General features: G+C 38.0%; 1 protein-coding gene across 4 annotated transcripts in view; it reads right to left on the bottom strand.

Moving 5' to 3' along the window:
- Positions 1-16,204, bottom strand: part of ARFIP1 (ARF interacting protein 1) — a 113,789-nt gene that overhangs the window by 53,034 nt on the left and 44,551 nt on the right. For 3 of the 4 annotated variants that reach the window (XM_074951010.1, XM_074951008.1, XM_074951007.1), the window contains 3 exons: positions 15,295-15,403; positions 10,397-10,492; positions 8,109-8,221 (listed from right to left, as the gene is read on the bottom strand). In XM_074951010.1, the coding sequence (XP_074807111.1) occupies positions 8,109-8,221; positions 10,397-10,492; positions 15,295-15,403 (318 nt within the window). The remainder of the gene's footprint in view (positions 1-8,108; positions 8,222-10,396; positions 10,493-15,294; positions 15,404-16,204) is intronic. The other variant, XM_074951009.1, reaches the window with a different exon arrangement.

Genomic DNA, 16,204 nt, shown 5'->3' with positions numbered 1-16,204 from the left:
AATAAAAACAAACCTGATTTTAAAAAACTTGAATGTTTAAATTAAAGAATGCATGTGCTTGTTTTGTTAAAATATTATAGGTTCGCTGTTGAAGAAAAAAATCCAGAGACATAACGTCGTTTTAATTAAATAAAACAATTTAAATATCTGTCTGGTGATGTTCTCTTCCTAATACAACATGGCAAGAAAATCCTCTAAATATTAAAGATTATCCTGTTGAATTAGAGATAGTTCACCTCCCAATGACTTCATAAATATCTGCTTCAATTACCTTTGGTAAATGAAATAACCAAACAATCATTCATTTTCCGATATAGCTGAAAAACTAATCTGAAAAGTTTTCAAAATAAATCACTTAAAAAATGTATCGTGTGTACCTTCTAAAAATAAAACCAATATCTATCTCTGAGTTGTGAAGAATATGTATTAAGGTTATAACAACCAACAAAAATGCACTTTTATGTAGAAATCCATGATTAGATTGAGTCTTCCTGACTAGTGATTTAAATCAAGTCCACCCAGGCAGAATCACACATGTTATATCTTTTGAGGCCAGGGCAAGATTCTGTAACATAGCCTGTTTTGAAATTGTCTATACATGCAAAATTATGCTCTACTGTGCTACCATGGCACTATCAGTTTGTGAAAGGATACCCTGACATGAAAAAGCTGACTATGTAAATTGCCTCCTCCCTGTTCGTGCCACTGTTTCTCTGGGTACCAGCATTTGGACTTGATACAAGTCTCCCATGTAAAGAGGACGTTGTGATAACTAATGCTATATCTACACTACAGCCTAAGTTGGAATAACTTATGGCACTCAGGAGGTGAAAAAACCACCTCCCCGAGCTACATAAGTTATACCGACATAAGTGTTCATGTGCATAACGCTATGTTGGTGGGAGAAGCTCTCTCCCACCAGCATAGAGTGTCTTCACCAGACGAGCTGCAGCTGCGCAGCTATATTGGTACAGATGCAGCACTGTATGTATAGACATAGCTTAACACGTTGGGGAATTCTTGATGATTCTTGACCAATCTGCTCAAAGGACAGAGTTGATGGCACTGACTGATAGAAAAGAGTGAATCTTCTCTTGATCTCTTATCCGTAGATCCTCCCTAAGGTCTTGTCTACATCCATACAGGAAAGGGAATAAGTACTTTTATACCAGACATACTTTTATACATCCACACTCACAATTGTACTGATATCAGGATAGACTGACTTAAATCGAAGTGATTTAAATCACCAGCTTTAATACTGATTCAAATCAGCAAACAGGAAACCTTTATTTAAATAATCAATTTTAATCGTGTTTTGCATTTGTACTTTTTAGTTATTTTCCTAAAGAAAGGTTGCTTCTCATTAAAACATGTTGAATTGCAACTAAATATAGCTTTTTATACAATTTGGAGCATGTTTTTGCTAACCAGGACGATACACTGTTAAACACATTTCTTTAAGCAATTATATAGCTTAACTTTGATTTATTCACATTCTTAATTTTACATGGTTAGAAAATGGTGAATGCTGCATTTGTTAATTACTAGATTAATTTTTTTTCACTTGTGATTTGTGTCTATCTGTACGTAGATGGAAATTTAAATGCAATTAAAATGCACAGAATAGTTTCATTTAATAAAACATTACATGCTATCTTAAATGTGATGGATAAGAAAAAAATTATTGAAACATTCTGCATTTAAAACTAACAGATTTAAACCAACAAAGGGTGTATTAACTTTAGTTAATGAAATGAACTAATTTGCTTAGTCACCCCATGCTTCAAGATTTTAGAACTAGCAGATTTCTTCTCATACCTAGCTTTTATCCACAGATTGGAAGAAAACAAGCTTTCCTGCTTTTTCAACTCCCAGTTCGTTTCTTAACTTTGAATGAACTAGCCATTGAACTGAACTAGTTGAATAAAATATTCTTTCTGCACATGCAGAAGAAGCTACTGTTGTCAGAAGCTGGTTTAGCACTTAAACTCTGGCTCCAGATACTTAGCTAGTGACTTCCATCAGTTTAGTGGTATGACTATTTAAAACTTGACAAATATGTACTGCTTATTTTTTATATTTTAAATTTTAATCATCATAAGTTTAGGCCTTAACATAAGTAGTCAATTTCAAATTTTAATTTTAAATAAATATTTATAAAAAATAAACCTAATTTTAAAAAAATCTGATTTTAAAAATAATTGATTTTTATCCACCTTGCCTGGTATACCTCTACAGTTAAAATTTCAGTCCTAATCAAAATAGTTATATCAGTACAAAAACTGCATATAAACCAGACCTAAGAACTGAGAATTTATTTTTTCTCCAGGTATAGAAAGGTAGAAGGGAGAATGGAATAGACTTAAATAAAAGGTGATTTAAAAATCACTAGTTTTAAGCTTTGTTTAAATAAAAAATTAAACACTTTCCTAAGAAAAAGTTAAAGGCATATGGGTAAAGCAGAATATAGTTACCCAAAATGAAATTTGGCCAGTATGTTCACACTTGCATGAAGTTCTATCGATAAAGAGGGGGATGCTGCTGTGACTTCGCCCCTTTATCATATGAATTTCAAGACTAGAACCGGCCTATTCCAAAAATCAATGCTTGCTGCTAACATCAAAGAAAACTGGACCACTGAACTGATGCAGACTGCCAGTCTGCTACCTAGATGCTGAGTTTAAGAAATAAACCTTAAAAGCAATATCCTCTTGCAGGTGTGGACAACACTGTTCCCATTTCAGACTAGCTGACTGCCAAATGGTTTCTCAAATTTTAAATTAAGCTCAAGTCCATCTCCTGCATCATTATATCATCATCAATGCCCCCCCCATTTATCTTGACTGTTTAATCTTGATACTCTTCTCAAAGCTATATTCTCCTTTTCCTCCACATCTCCCGTGTCCGCAAATCTTCCTTTCATCACCTATGCCACCGTGCCTGTAAATACCACTGCATCAACTCAATCTTTGCTGCAACTGCATACGTTAATTCATCTTCTGACCCTCACATATGCAACTCCCTTCTTTAAGGCCTCCCTCAGCCCCAGCTCTTCAGATTCCTGCATGTGCAGAATGCTCCCTCCCCATATCTTCTCACATGCAACTCCCTTCTTTAAGGCCTCCCTCAGCCCCAGCTCTTCAGATTCCTGCATGTGCAGAATGCTCCCTCCCCATATCTTCTCACATGCACAAACAGAACCACATCACCACAATCACTAATACTCCACCTACTCCCCACTCATGTCAAGATTCAATTCAAAACTGCCCTACTTGTTTCTAGAATGTGTTTTTCAGAACTGACCTATCCAGTTTCAGACTTCTCACCAGTCCAGGGCTGGACAGCAAAACTAAGTTTAAGGACACAGCCTGAACTGGTTACTTTAGTCCTTGTTAGAGTTTACTTTAGTTTCTATTACTAATACAGGGTCTTCCAGGTAACAGTCAAGAGAACCTAGCCCTGGGTAAATCCACTTTCCACTGCTTGGGTGGGTGTCGGCTCTGCTAAACCCAATCTTCTACTGGCATAATTTCGAGCTGCTCCTCCCCTGTCCCACACCCAAGTGGAGCATCTCCCAGTATCAGAATGAATGGAGTTGCAGTGTTCAGGGTATGACCCCTACAGTAGTCGGGAGAATTGGCAGACACCATTAAGAAAGCCTGGGAACGGAAAGTAAGCTAAAGGCGAAGTGGCTCAGTGGTTTGAGCATTGGCCTGTTAAACCCAGGTTTGTGAGTTCAATCCTTGAGGGGGCCATTTAGGGATCTGCTGTAAAAATTGGGGATTGGTCCTGCTTTGAGCAGGGGGTTGGACTAGATGACCTCCTGAGGGTCCCTTCCAACCCTGATATTCTATGAGTGACAAGTTGTGTGCATATTATTTCTATGAGTGGTAATGTAGATAAATCTCTGCATTAAGCATCTTCGCATAATTGTGTATCATTTTCATATGACTTTGTATTATGCCTCTTCATATAACCTCTATTTTCATACAACTTTGTATCAAGTCCTTTGATACAGGAACTTTGTATCAAACCCTTATATAGAAACTTTGTATTGAGCCGTGGTATAATGTTATAGCCCCTAAGTATAGTTAAGGTAGAAGAAAAATGTCTTTTTGCTAGGAGTAGAATAAGACCCCCCCCCTTTAAATCAATTGCCCTGTTGAATGAATGAGGTGTGAGTGAATAAGGAGTAGAAGGCAAGCACCTCCAGACAGCTGCAACAGTTGGAGAGGGGATGGAAACCAGACCCAAGAAAAATAAAACTTGTCAAGTGGGCTCATAAAAGAAGATCAGACATATTGACGGCCTTGAGAGTTAGAAGTGAGCACCTTCTTTTGAAAACACCCTCTTTGAAAATAAATGTGGCAACATTAAGACAACACCCAGAAGGAAGCGCCACAAAGGACCAGCTGACACAGACACAGATTTTGCATCTGGTACAGATTTGCACGAGAGGGAAGCTGCTATAAAATGTGAGTTGTCTTGCAGAGGACCCTGGGTCTCGTCTTGTCAACATCGGAGCATCAATCCGGATCGACAGAAACCCGGCTCCACCCCTCCCCCATCTAACTCACCTGGCCAGTGAAGTTAAGGGGAGCAACTAGTTGTTACCAACAACAAGACGGAGTGTGCTTGTGTGTGTGTATGTGAGTGCATGAGTGTAATTAATATATATATTATATATCTCTCTCATACGCATATGATACAGTGTTGATTGATACATGTATTGCCAATAAATGTGGTGCTTTGCCTTATCCCCCCTGAAAAGATCCTGTGCAGTATTTTAAGTACAACAGTAATAAGAATAATCAACATGGACACTGAAGTCCCAAGGGATGATGAAGCTAGAAGAGCTCAACAGTGGCAAATGGAAAAATTCTGAAGGAAGTATCATTAGATAGAGATGGCCTACAGGCTACGCAATTTCGGGCTGAATCCTGATAGAAAGTGGGAGAAAGGCTAACAGACTGTAGTAGTCCGATTTGAGAAGACTGATTTAAGAATTTATATTCAGATTACACAATAATTCATTTCAAAGCAAGAATTATTTCTAAATGGTAACTAGGTAGAGTAGCCTGTAGAAAGAAGAGGTCAGAGCCTGAAATTTATTAGATCTCTGTTAGAGGATATAAATTCCATCAAGGTGTGTAACAGCAAGAGTTTGCTAATTCATTTGACATTAAAGGTGGTTATTAGATGATGTAACTCCTGTTTTACAAATGTGTTCAGAGCTACACTGTGGGAATTACATACCTAGACAGGCAGCCACAGAACAATTCTGTGCAGTGTTAGTTGAAAGCATGCCTGCCTTGGGCCGAGGGTATAAATAGCACCCTGCCCCCCGTAATAACTGTCACCTATTTCTCCATCACCAGAAGCCTGAAAGTATTTGGGCATCCAACTAGGGGCTGCAGATTTTGGTGTGGCTATGTAGATTCCATACAATCACAGATCAGCAGTTACACAAGGTAAGTGACCTTTTCTCCTTCACATACACGCCCTCAAAGACCCACAGTGCAGGAAAGTGACCTCCCTGAGGTGGACCAAGGAAACACACTAACAACACACAGCAAAGCACTGTCCTCCCAAATTAATAAACTATTACTGGTGCAGAACAGAAATACAGGGGTTCATAAATGTAACCACCAACCACTATAGATGCTAGACAGATTTCAAATGAAGGCATGTTATCCAAGTATGCCCTGAATTATCCCATTCTTTTGGTGGAAAAAGCCCAAAAATGTTCTAGCATAGGTACTTCAGAGACATGACTTGGATTCACAAACTAACTCATCCGGCAGCTTTAAGCAATAATGTTTAACCTTTGGATTTTAAGGCAAAAACGCATCCTACTCCATGTTTCAAAAAGTTTAGTGCTGTCACACTGAGCAGTAACGAATATGGGTTTTTGTTTTGCTTTGTTCTCTCTGTTTTTGGAAGTTAAACATGCAGCCTGACCTCTCTGAGCTGGCTATGTGGCTTTGGAAAGAGCTTGGCAGAGAAATAATGTTTCAAATGAATATTTGAAATTTTGCCAAGGTTTTGCATGTGCCTCAGCCACCTTTTCTTTTTAGCAGACTGATTTAAGTGAACGAGCAGTCAGTCTGCAACTTTGGGCCAAGATGATGGCCAGCAGGAAGGAGTCTTTTAGTAAGAGGTGGAACAGAAAGCAAGATCAAAGAACCTTCTATAAAAGTTTATGGAGTACCAATTCAGATCCCAAGGGTCGGCAGGCTATCTGACTGGAGGGTAGAGAGAGCTTCCAAGGACTTCTTCACAAGGGGAGGCAAAATATTAGTTCCCTCTCAAAGGAAACACGGTAGAAAGAAATAGCAGCTGGACAGACCTTTGCAATTTAGATTAAATGAAATCAGAAGTTCCTGAAACAATGGAACTGAGCAAGAAAAAAAAAAAAAAAAAGATGCAGGCCTCTGTCCTGAACAAATCTTTTGAACTAGTTACAATTAGCAGCATCACATTTGCTACTGAAAAATTTCCTCATTTGTTCTCACCCCTATCAAAGAGGAAGTCAGTACACAGATCTAAGAGCATAAATGATTAGAACTGATTGGCATTTTTTGATGGGAGAAACCATTTCATCAAAATTCCCTATCAGCTGAAGCCAAAAAAATTTGTGGGAACTTACCAGTTTTGTCAAAACTTTCATCGGGAAGGTTTCTGAGGTCCAGGATGGAATTTCTGGTTGAAACAAGCGCACACCCACCACCCCAAAATAGCCAATAGCCTGGTATGAAGGGCACTCACCAGAGACGTCAGACATTGAGGTTCAAGTCCTTGTTAAGACTGATTCAGAGCATGGATTTGAACCTGCATCACCCACATCCTGAGAGACTGGAGAGCCCAGTGGTTATAATAGGGTTTTGGGGGGTTTTTTTTGTGAAAGACGTCAAAGGATTTTAGTTTCATCCCAGTGCAAAATGGGGAAATTGTTGAAATCTCAAGAAGTTTTGCAGGACAGGAAAACAGTTTCCTGTCCAGTTCAACCAGAGACCCTGGTAGTCAAATGATGGGAGGGTGGTGTCTTGGTATCTTTGATGAGTTCTTAGATTTGTGGGGATTCTCCACTCCAAAGCATTCTCCTCTCCAGAGGCCGCAGGAGTGGTGAAGAGCCTGACATGGACCGATACACATATAATCCCAATTCCTTCTCTCCAGCTCTCTGTCAGCCAATTTTCAGGGAGAGTAAGGAGCTCTGCTCTGAATTGGGCTAAATTTAGAACTCTTAGCAGTGGTATGTTTACTGCCACAAGTGCACAAGTATATCCTTATAACAAGGACCTGAAAAATGGGAGGATGGGGGAGCAGTTTGCAATTGTCACTACCAAAATAAATAAGCTTTATCATCACCTTTTTTTACTTATGCAGTTGTTTCTGCACTATTCCATCAAATTCAGGTTATTGGGTGCACTTGAACACAAAGAAATGCCATGGAAATATGAAAAAAATATCAGAGCAAAAAATCTCAAAGTCACCTTGATACCAGGATGTAACCTCAAATCCAAAAACTGAAAAAAATCCAGCAGGGATGAAAGGTCAGAAAATGAATGACAATGAATTAAGAGAATGTTTAGATAATTTGTGATAAAAACAACAGTATTTCACATTTTTATTACAGCTAATGCTACCCAATGAGAAATCATATAAAATTTAGGATTCACACATTCGTTTTGAAGTTCACTAAACTTGTTTTAGCTCAAGTAAATTTGTTTGTGGGAAAAATATAATCTACTCCCTATTTTGTCATGTAAATAAGGTTTAAAAGCTATCATTGCATCATAAAAAATTAAGAGATCTATACATAATCTTGCACATATGTAGGTTCTGACAGAAGATTCTGGAACTCTAACCTAGATTAAAAAAATTTGAGGGAAAACAACAAATCAGTAAGAGGCCTAGTTTACCAAGTCATATCAGTTCATAATATATGTTTCTCCAGAACAAGGACAGATTTTTAGCTATCTATAAAATGCTGCATCCTTTAACATATTGTATGCTGCAATATGATACGTTTAGAAATTTTAATTTACATTAGCAATAGACTGGAAACAGCAATACAAATTTACATGTGTAAACTTGCAAACCTTGTAAGTGTTTAGGCTCCATTTTCTCACAAGCTCCAATTTTTCCATTGCTGGATTCTTTACTTCATCTGCTAGAACAACTGGCCCACTTTTCTGCTGCATTCTTATACCACCTGAACAAGTAAGACACAGAAAATCTTTAGGGCCCATGTTTTTTTTAAGAAGTCAAGCATATAACTGCAAATCCAAAGAGTCATAAAACAGCACTTGTGCATGGAAAAGAAAATTATGAATCTAACTAGATTTTACGTGAGCTGTGCTAGGTAAATGGACATGAAAGACTAGCACAAAACTGCTGTTTGAAAACAATCGGGCCTACAAGTGCATACAATAAAGGGAAGTATATCTATATTGATTTTAAAATCAATCCAGAATATTTGTGTAAGTGAATAATTTAGGCAAACACTAAATTGAGTAAGGAAGTATGATGAAGTTACATGGGTGTTTCTGTATAGAATTTTTACTACCCTCAACAAGTAATTCAGATATTTATTTAGTTATTTAAAGTGTTTTTAAAACAGCATTTAGGCAACCTCTAACAGTCCAACATCCTGTTGGAATTAGCCAACCTAAAAATCTTGTACACACAACAAGTCATTGTTAGTGAGTTACAGAAGTATACAAAGTACAATCAAATTGCTGCCACCAAGTACAGCCAACTTAAGATGTACAGAATTGTCAAAACAATATTTGTTAACATAAGAGTAAGACATTCACATTTTTCTAGATCATGCTGCTGTTAATTTTAACTAAACATGTTGAGGCTAACAGGAGAATCATAACTCTCCTGTACATGTAAAGAGGTTAGTGTACTTCATAGTTTTATTCGGTCCTCATTCACGAAGATAGTGGAACTCATTAGTCCTCATTCAAAATCAGCAATAAAGAAACCATAGCAAGAAGTGAAACAGAATAAAGGGTCACCATCAGTACACTATAATCAGTCCCTACTTTTTGCAGGTACCAGTCAGTATGGAATGTTATTCAAATTGCACCTTTTGATTTTGAATTGAAAAGCTGACTCCCAATATCAAATGGTAAAAAATGTTGCTGCCATTTTGTTGGCAGCACCCTACATTGCCACATATGCACTGACCACCCAAGTTATGCCAAGGGCTCTTTAGAATTGTACAAATGAAAAAAAAAATTCATGAAGAGCAAGGTAGTTTGTTAGTACATGGATGAATTCCCAGAGTTACATACACTCCACGTGGCTCCTCATGCTATGTTAGTGTACTTAGTAGCATATACAGAGCCTTGCTGACTTCACTTCTAAAGAAAAAAGCAAAATAAAATGCCTGTCATCAAAGGCAAGACAGAGTCAGTATGGAAATGTTTTTCTTCAAGTTCCTAAGGAAGTATTATACACATGAGAGTTAAAAACCTAAGCTATTTAAAAAAGGATACTTGACAGTGGCCCCCCGTCCCTCTTTAGGTAGGAAAAAAAGCAAGTTATATAAGGAGAAAGTTTAGTCATTAGGCTTTCCAGTAGCATTCCAAGCTGAAAAACTGAATTATTAGCAGAAGACCGATTGGCATATGAAGGTGCAATTATTCAGAAGGCCCATTTAAACTGGAGAGAGAAAAAGAGAGAAAGACTATCCCTGCACCTGCCACATCTCGTATAATGCAGAACACTCTGTATATTACAAATAACCTGGCAACGTTAGGGTTAACAAGGGTTTGTAAAAACAGTATACTTCTGCATATATCTCCAGACATTCCTTTATAGCACTGAGCACCAACATGTGATTTACACCTTAAAAACAATGTTTATACAAGTAATTAATCCTCACAGCACCCCTCTGAGGTAGTTAAGTATTCTCCCCATTTTAAAGAGGAGGAAACAGACACAAAGATCTTAACTAACTTGACCAAAGCCACAGAGTCAGTCGGGACAAAGCCCAGTTTGGGTGTTATGAACTCCAATCTCATACTTGGAGTATCAGAATATATGTCACTGTTTTGACTGGCAGAGAGAAAAAAGTTGACTGCTTTAGCTCTAACAATTAGACCTAAAGTATTTGTTTTTATTTATTGTTGATAAAAAGTAAAGAGCTGTACAGATTATACTTAATGCTTTGGAGCAGGAAAAGTTGTTCAGAATGAAAAGCATAGGTTACTTTGCAAACTGTAGAAGCCCAGAAGTGACAGAACCACCAAAAAGCAGGAATTACATATCCACCTAGTTTAAAAAAAAAGTAAAATTATTACAGACAGTAGGAGTTAGTGTAACAAAGGTGTTAGTGGAACTAACAAAGGTATTATCCAGTCAGTGTTGTGAATACCTGTGGGAATAATTAAATCACTCCCTTGTCCAGCCAGTCTGCTAGCTGCTGCATTGCTAGGAGATATAACGGATGATATGGATGATGCTGAGGAACCTGAAAAGGGGACACATTTAACCATGAAAACCCATCATCTTCTTTCCTCAGAAAATGCGTACTTTTATGTACAGAGGTAACTTTTAGTGTTGGGAGATATATGTGTAACATCAACACAAAACTAGAATAGTGTATGGAATAGTTCTTGGAATTTCTGGTAGTGATATATCAGAAAGGAGTAGCTGTTAATATGGAATCCTCAAAGTTACTCCTGACTTAATCGTGTATTTTCTTTAAAAGAAATTGGCAGTATGACTGGAAGTAATCAACCAAAATACAAAATGCCAGATACAGGAGGCAGGAAAGAAAACAAATAAAATGACTTTCATACTGTTCAATATGGCTGCTTTTCAGCTGAACTCTGATTTTTCTTATCTAAGTAAAAGTCACTCTACCATTACCATGTAATACTCCTAACCTTGAGGGTTGATACTTGGACTCAATTCTAATTTCAGATAAGCAGGTGCAGGAGCAGATTTTAATGGAGCGCAGTAGCTATATGTCTATAATATGCAGCAAGAATGCCTGACATCTGAGATCAGGATTAAGCCATTAGGTTGTTAAAACGTTAACCTGTGTGGTTCTCTGTCTCGAAGAAAAAGGACTACTAAAAACATTGCCCGTAACTCAATATTTTTAATATAATCAATGTTGTGTTAACAGTAAGAGTGCTGTGCTCGCAAAGCTATTATATATATTTTAACAAATCATACAGCTCATGGCTTTATACTCTTCCACATCAAGGAAAGCATATAGTAAAATAGTCAATTTAATTGAACAGAGGCAACCATGAAAATTTCACCCCATTTGCCCAGGACAAAATCCTTTTTCTTATGGGTGACTAAAATCTGTAATAACCTCCTCGCCCCCAAACAATCATCATGGTATTGCAATTGTATTGCAAGTCAATTTTGTGCCGGAGCATGTTAATTTTCATAACATTTTTTCAAGGCTGCATAAGGATCTAATGGGTCAATGTGCCTGTAGACATTATGTACACTTTAATAGCATCCACAAAAGTTATACTTTATTAATTCAGTAACATCCCAAAAGAGCTCTTTAAATAACTGAAGCAAGACTCAGCATATGTTTCTTATATATGTCCCTGTAGCATGGAGAATTTGTCTCACCTCATTATTCCAACTGTAAGAGCAAAGCATAACATTTTTAGCAACATCATTAATCTGCACACACAAACAAAGTTAAGGCTGAAAGACACTTATTTAACTTGCCCTATCTTGTCATAGTATGATGATATGTTCTATAAGAGCAGCAATACCTCAGGTACTAATGTCCCCAATTCTGCAGCTGGATTCACGCAGGCACAAAGGTCTGTCCACAAGGATCCTAATACAGGAGCAGTGTCTAATCATGAAATGTAAGCAAGCTACAAACAACTTTTCATTCTTTAAGTTTTCTTGGCTTCTGGCACAAGAAAAGTGTGGGCCCCTTACCGAATGAGGGAGGCAACCTAGTGACAGAGGATGTGGAAAAAGCTAATGTACACAATGCTTTTTTTGCCTCTGTCTTCATGAACAAGGTCAGTTCCCAGACTGCTGCACTGGGTGACACAGCATGGGGAGGTGACGACCAGCTCTCTGTGGAGAAAGAAGTGGTTCAGGACTATTTAGAAAAGCTGGACGAGCACAAGTCCATGGGGCCGGATGCACTGCAGATGGCGGATGTGATTGCAGAGTCATTGGCCGCTATCTTTGAAAACTCATGGCAATTGGGGGAGGTCCCGGAAGACTGGAAAAAGGCTAATGTAGAGCCCATCTTTAAAACAAGGGAAGGAGGAGGATCCGGGGAACTACAGGCCAGTCAGCCTCACCTCAGTCCCTGGAAAAATCATGGAGCAGGTCCTCAAGGAATCAATTCTGAAGCACTTAGAGGAGAGGAAAGTGATCAGGAACAGTCAGCATGGATTCACCAAGGGCAAGTCATGCCTGACTAACCTAATTGCCTTCTATGATGGGATAACTGGCTCTGTGGATGAGGGGAAAGCAGTGGACGTGTTATTCCATGACTTTAGCAAAGCTTTTGATACGGTCTCCCACAGTATCCTTGCCAGCAAGTTAAAGAAGTATGGCCTGGATGAATGGACTGTAAGGTGGATAGAAAGCTGGCTAGATCGTCGGGCTCAATGGGTAGTGATCAACGGCTCCATGTCTAGTTGGCAGCTGGTATCAAGCCGAGTGCCCCAAGGGTCGGTTTTGTTCAATATCTTCATTAATGATCTGGAGGATGGCGTGGACTGTACCCTCTGCAAGTTTGCAGATGACACTAAACTGGAAGGAGTGGTAGATATGCTGGAGGGCAGGGAGAGGATACAGAGGGACCTAGACAAATTAGAGGACTGGGCCAAAAGAAAGAAATCTGATGAGGTTCAACAAGGACAAGTGCAGAGTCCTGCACTTAGGACAGAAGAATCCCATGCACTACTACAGACTAGAGACCAAACAGCTAGGCAGCAGTTCTGCAGAAAAGGACCGAGGGGTTACAGTGGACGAGAAGCTGGATATGAGTCAACAGTGTACTCTTGTTGCCAAGAAGGCTAACGGCATTTTGGGCTGTATAAGTAGCAGCACTGCCAGCAGATCGAGGGACATGATCATTCCCCTCTATTCGACATTGGTGAGGCCTCATCTGGAGTACTGTGTCCAGTTTTGGGTCCCACACTACAAGAAGGATGTGGAACAATTGGAAAGAGTCCAGCGGAGGGCAACAAAAATGATTAGGGGGCTGGAGCACATGACTTATAAGGAGAGGCTGAGGGGACTGGGATTATTTAGTCTGCAGAAGAGAAGAATGAGGGGGGATTTGATAGCTGCTTTCCGCTACCTGAAAGGGGGTTCCAAAGAGGATGGATCTAGACTGTTCACAGTGGTACCAGATGACAGAACAAGGAGTAATGGTCTCAAGTTGCAGTGGGGGAGGTTTAGGTTGGATGTTAGGAAAAACTTTTTCACTAGGAGGGTGGTGAAGCACTGGAATGGGTTACCTGAGGAGGTGGTTGAATCTCCTTCCTTAGAGGTTTTCAAGGTCAGGCTTGACAAAGCCCTGCCTGGGATGATTTAGTTGGGGATTGGCCCTGCTTTGAGCAGGGGGTTGGATTAGATGACCTCCTGAAGTTCCTTCCAACCCTGATATTCTATGAAGAGTATCCAACTTCGCTTAAGCTTCATTGTTCACAATACACTTCCCTCATTCTACCCCTACTTATTTTTGCTTCCCCCCGTCCCCCATGTATTTTTTTTATGCATTCTACTGAGCAAAAATCGAAGTTCGTAAAATTCAGCGTCAATCATATTTTATCTTTTTGTCTATCGGGTTATTCAGAGCCTATTTCCATCATCTCCCATTCATTTGGGAAAAACAATTAGAAATAATCTGAAGTAACCGTTTTGGAGAAAGATTGAAATATTGTTTTTAAATTCAGGTTAGTTAATGATAATAATCTATGTTTCACAGAGAGAAAGCATGAAGTTCCCAGTTTCTACAACAAATGAAAATTAATAATTTTGTTGCCTACATTGTAAAGCATTTTTGACATTTCAGAATTATTAGCATAGCTTGAACAATGTCCTGTGCACTTTATTTTGGTAGTAGTTCTGTTGTACCTACTCTGTTAAACTAGTGTATTACTGCCTTATAGATAGAATGAAATGAAAAAGGGATGGCAAGCAGTGTTTATGATTTATGCAGCTTTTCGTTAGCTGTACTGAAGATTTCATCAAACACTCATGAGCCACCAAGACATATGTAACAAGTTGTACTTTTTTGCTTCATTTTTAAGGTTCTATTTATAAAAGCAAGGATATATATAAGTTATACCTTTTACTATAAAGACTCCGTCTCACAGCTGCTCACTCAATATTCAGTCAGATTTTCTAAATTCATAATCTTGCTCAAGATAAAGTAAAACTATATATAATAGTTTAAGATTTCATTTATGTCCTGTTTCCTTTATTATTTTCAGACAGAAGATTAAGGAGAAAGTGCTATTATTGGATTGTTTAATAATTTTGCATTTCTCAAGGTTAGTTTTTAAATAAATCCATTCAAATTAAAGAAACCTGCAGCTCTATGATGAGCAAGTAAAATGGTGGATCCATCTTCAATACAATGAAATTTTTGTAGTATTTTTAGGACTGATTCTTATGCTTGGTGTCTAAGAACCTTTACAACATATACATCACAATAAAAAGGAAACAATTTAGTCTCATTGGAACAACCTACTAAAGAGCTGGGAAAAGAGGATTTCACTGTAATTCTATTTGCTTTAGAAAAGTGAAGTGGAGTGGTAACTGATAGTGGGACTGATCTGAGCTATGTTTACAACTTGAACAATACCTCCAACAATCATTTAGTTATATAGCTCTAATTATGTATAGAGTTTTTACTATAATCTCAATTTTCCCTTCTTAATATTACCGGTATCCATCAAATAGCATACATACTTTTATAACACCAAGAATCTTTCAATTAAGAAATCCAGCATGATTATAGGAAAGGAGCTATTAAAATTAACTGCAGGCTAGTTAAATAGGCTAATCTGCTATGAGTTGTCATTAAACCCCCCAGAAAAGCAGTTATCAATTTCTCATTTTAGCAACCCAGCAACTGAGGAGAACACACATTTCACACCTAAGGTATACACAGCACATCAGAATAATTGCTATTTATGCTGAAGTGTAAAGCAGCTAGAGTTTGAAGAGGGTCTTAAGAGGCTATGCCTTTAAAAATATGCCTAAATCAGGTAAATTGTTGAAATGTAAAAATCATGTAAGTATAGTTTTTACCTTGAAATGGCCCTGCTTCAATGACTCCCTCTTTGGTGCTGTCAAAGCCATGAGATGTTATTTGGGTTTCTGAGAGACCAAGCCCAACTGGTAACGAACGTTTCAAATCCTTGGAAATGTTTGAATAAAAAGGAAAATCCATATAAAAACCTAGATAAGGAAACGTTTAGGCACTATAATCTCTTTTCAATTGCATCTTAAACAATTCTGTCTATAGCCTGGAACTTGTCTTATGGTGTCATGGCATTCTATTGTGATGCATTAGGAGCAAACATTTACAACATAAGACACTGTTTTTCAATGTGTGTTAGATGAAACAGTTTGTATGCTCATTTTAAAGAGTGTTGATTTGTTAAGTATATGGAAAAAAAAGATGAACAAAATGAAAACAAAAAGAAAAACAAAAAAATACTTTTCCTTTCCTTACCAATGTCCTTACAGAAGAAATACAAGAAGGTAAATTCTAGTTTTTGCAAGTGGTTGAGTGCAAGATTAACTCCTAGAAACTAAAGAGTTAATAGTAATTGCTAACAGAAGGTTTTCCTGTTGTCCCGGTCTTCATTTAGACTGAAAGTTTTTCTGGATTGTACAGAACAAGTAAAATTATGCAAAGTGACAAATACATCATGACGCTATATAATACTTAGCACATTTTATTCATTCAAAGCACTGTTAAAACACTAATAAATCCTTAAAGCTGGTCTGAAGTGGGAGAGTTAGTATTATCCGGGTTTACAAAAGGGGAAATTGAGGCAAAAAGATTAAGGTATTTCCCAAAGGCTATGCAGCAAGTCAGTCAGGATTAGAAGATAGAATGCCTTCCAAACTCACAAATTTCCCTGTTCCACACTATGTAGAAATAAAAGTATTAAAAACAGCAAGCAGAAGGCTCAGATTAATAATTCAGTCA

Source organism: Natator depressus, chromosome 4 (genome assembly GCF_965152275.1).
Source record: "Natator depressus isolate rNatDep1 chromosome 4, rNatDep2.hap1, whole genome shotgun sequence".
Classification (NCBI taxonomy): domain Eukaryota; kingdom Metazoa; phylum Chordata; order Testudines; family Cheloniidae; genus Natator; species Natator depressus.
Note: the sequence above shows the minus strand (reverse complement) of the source record. Positions and strands in the feature narration are given on the sequence as shown.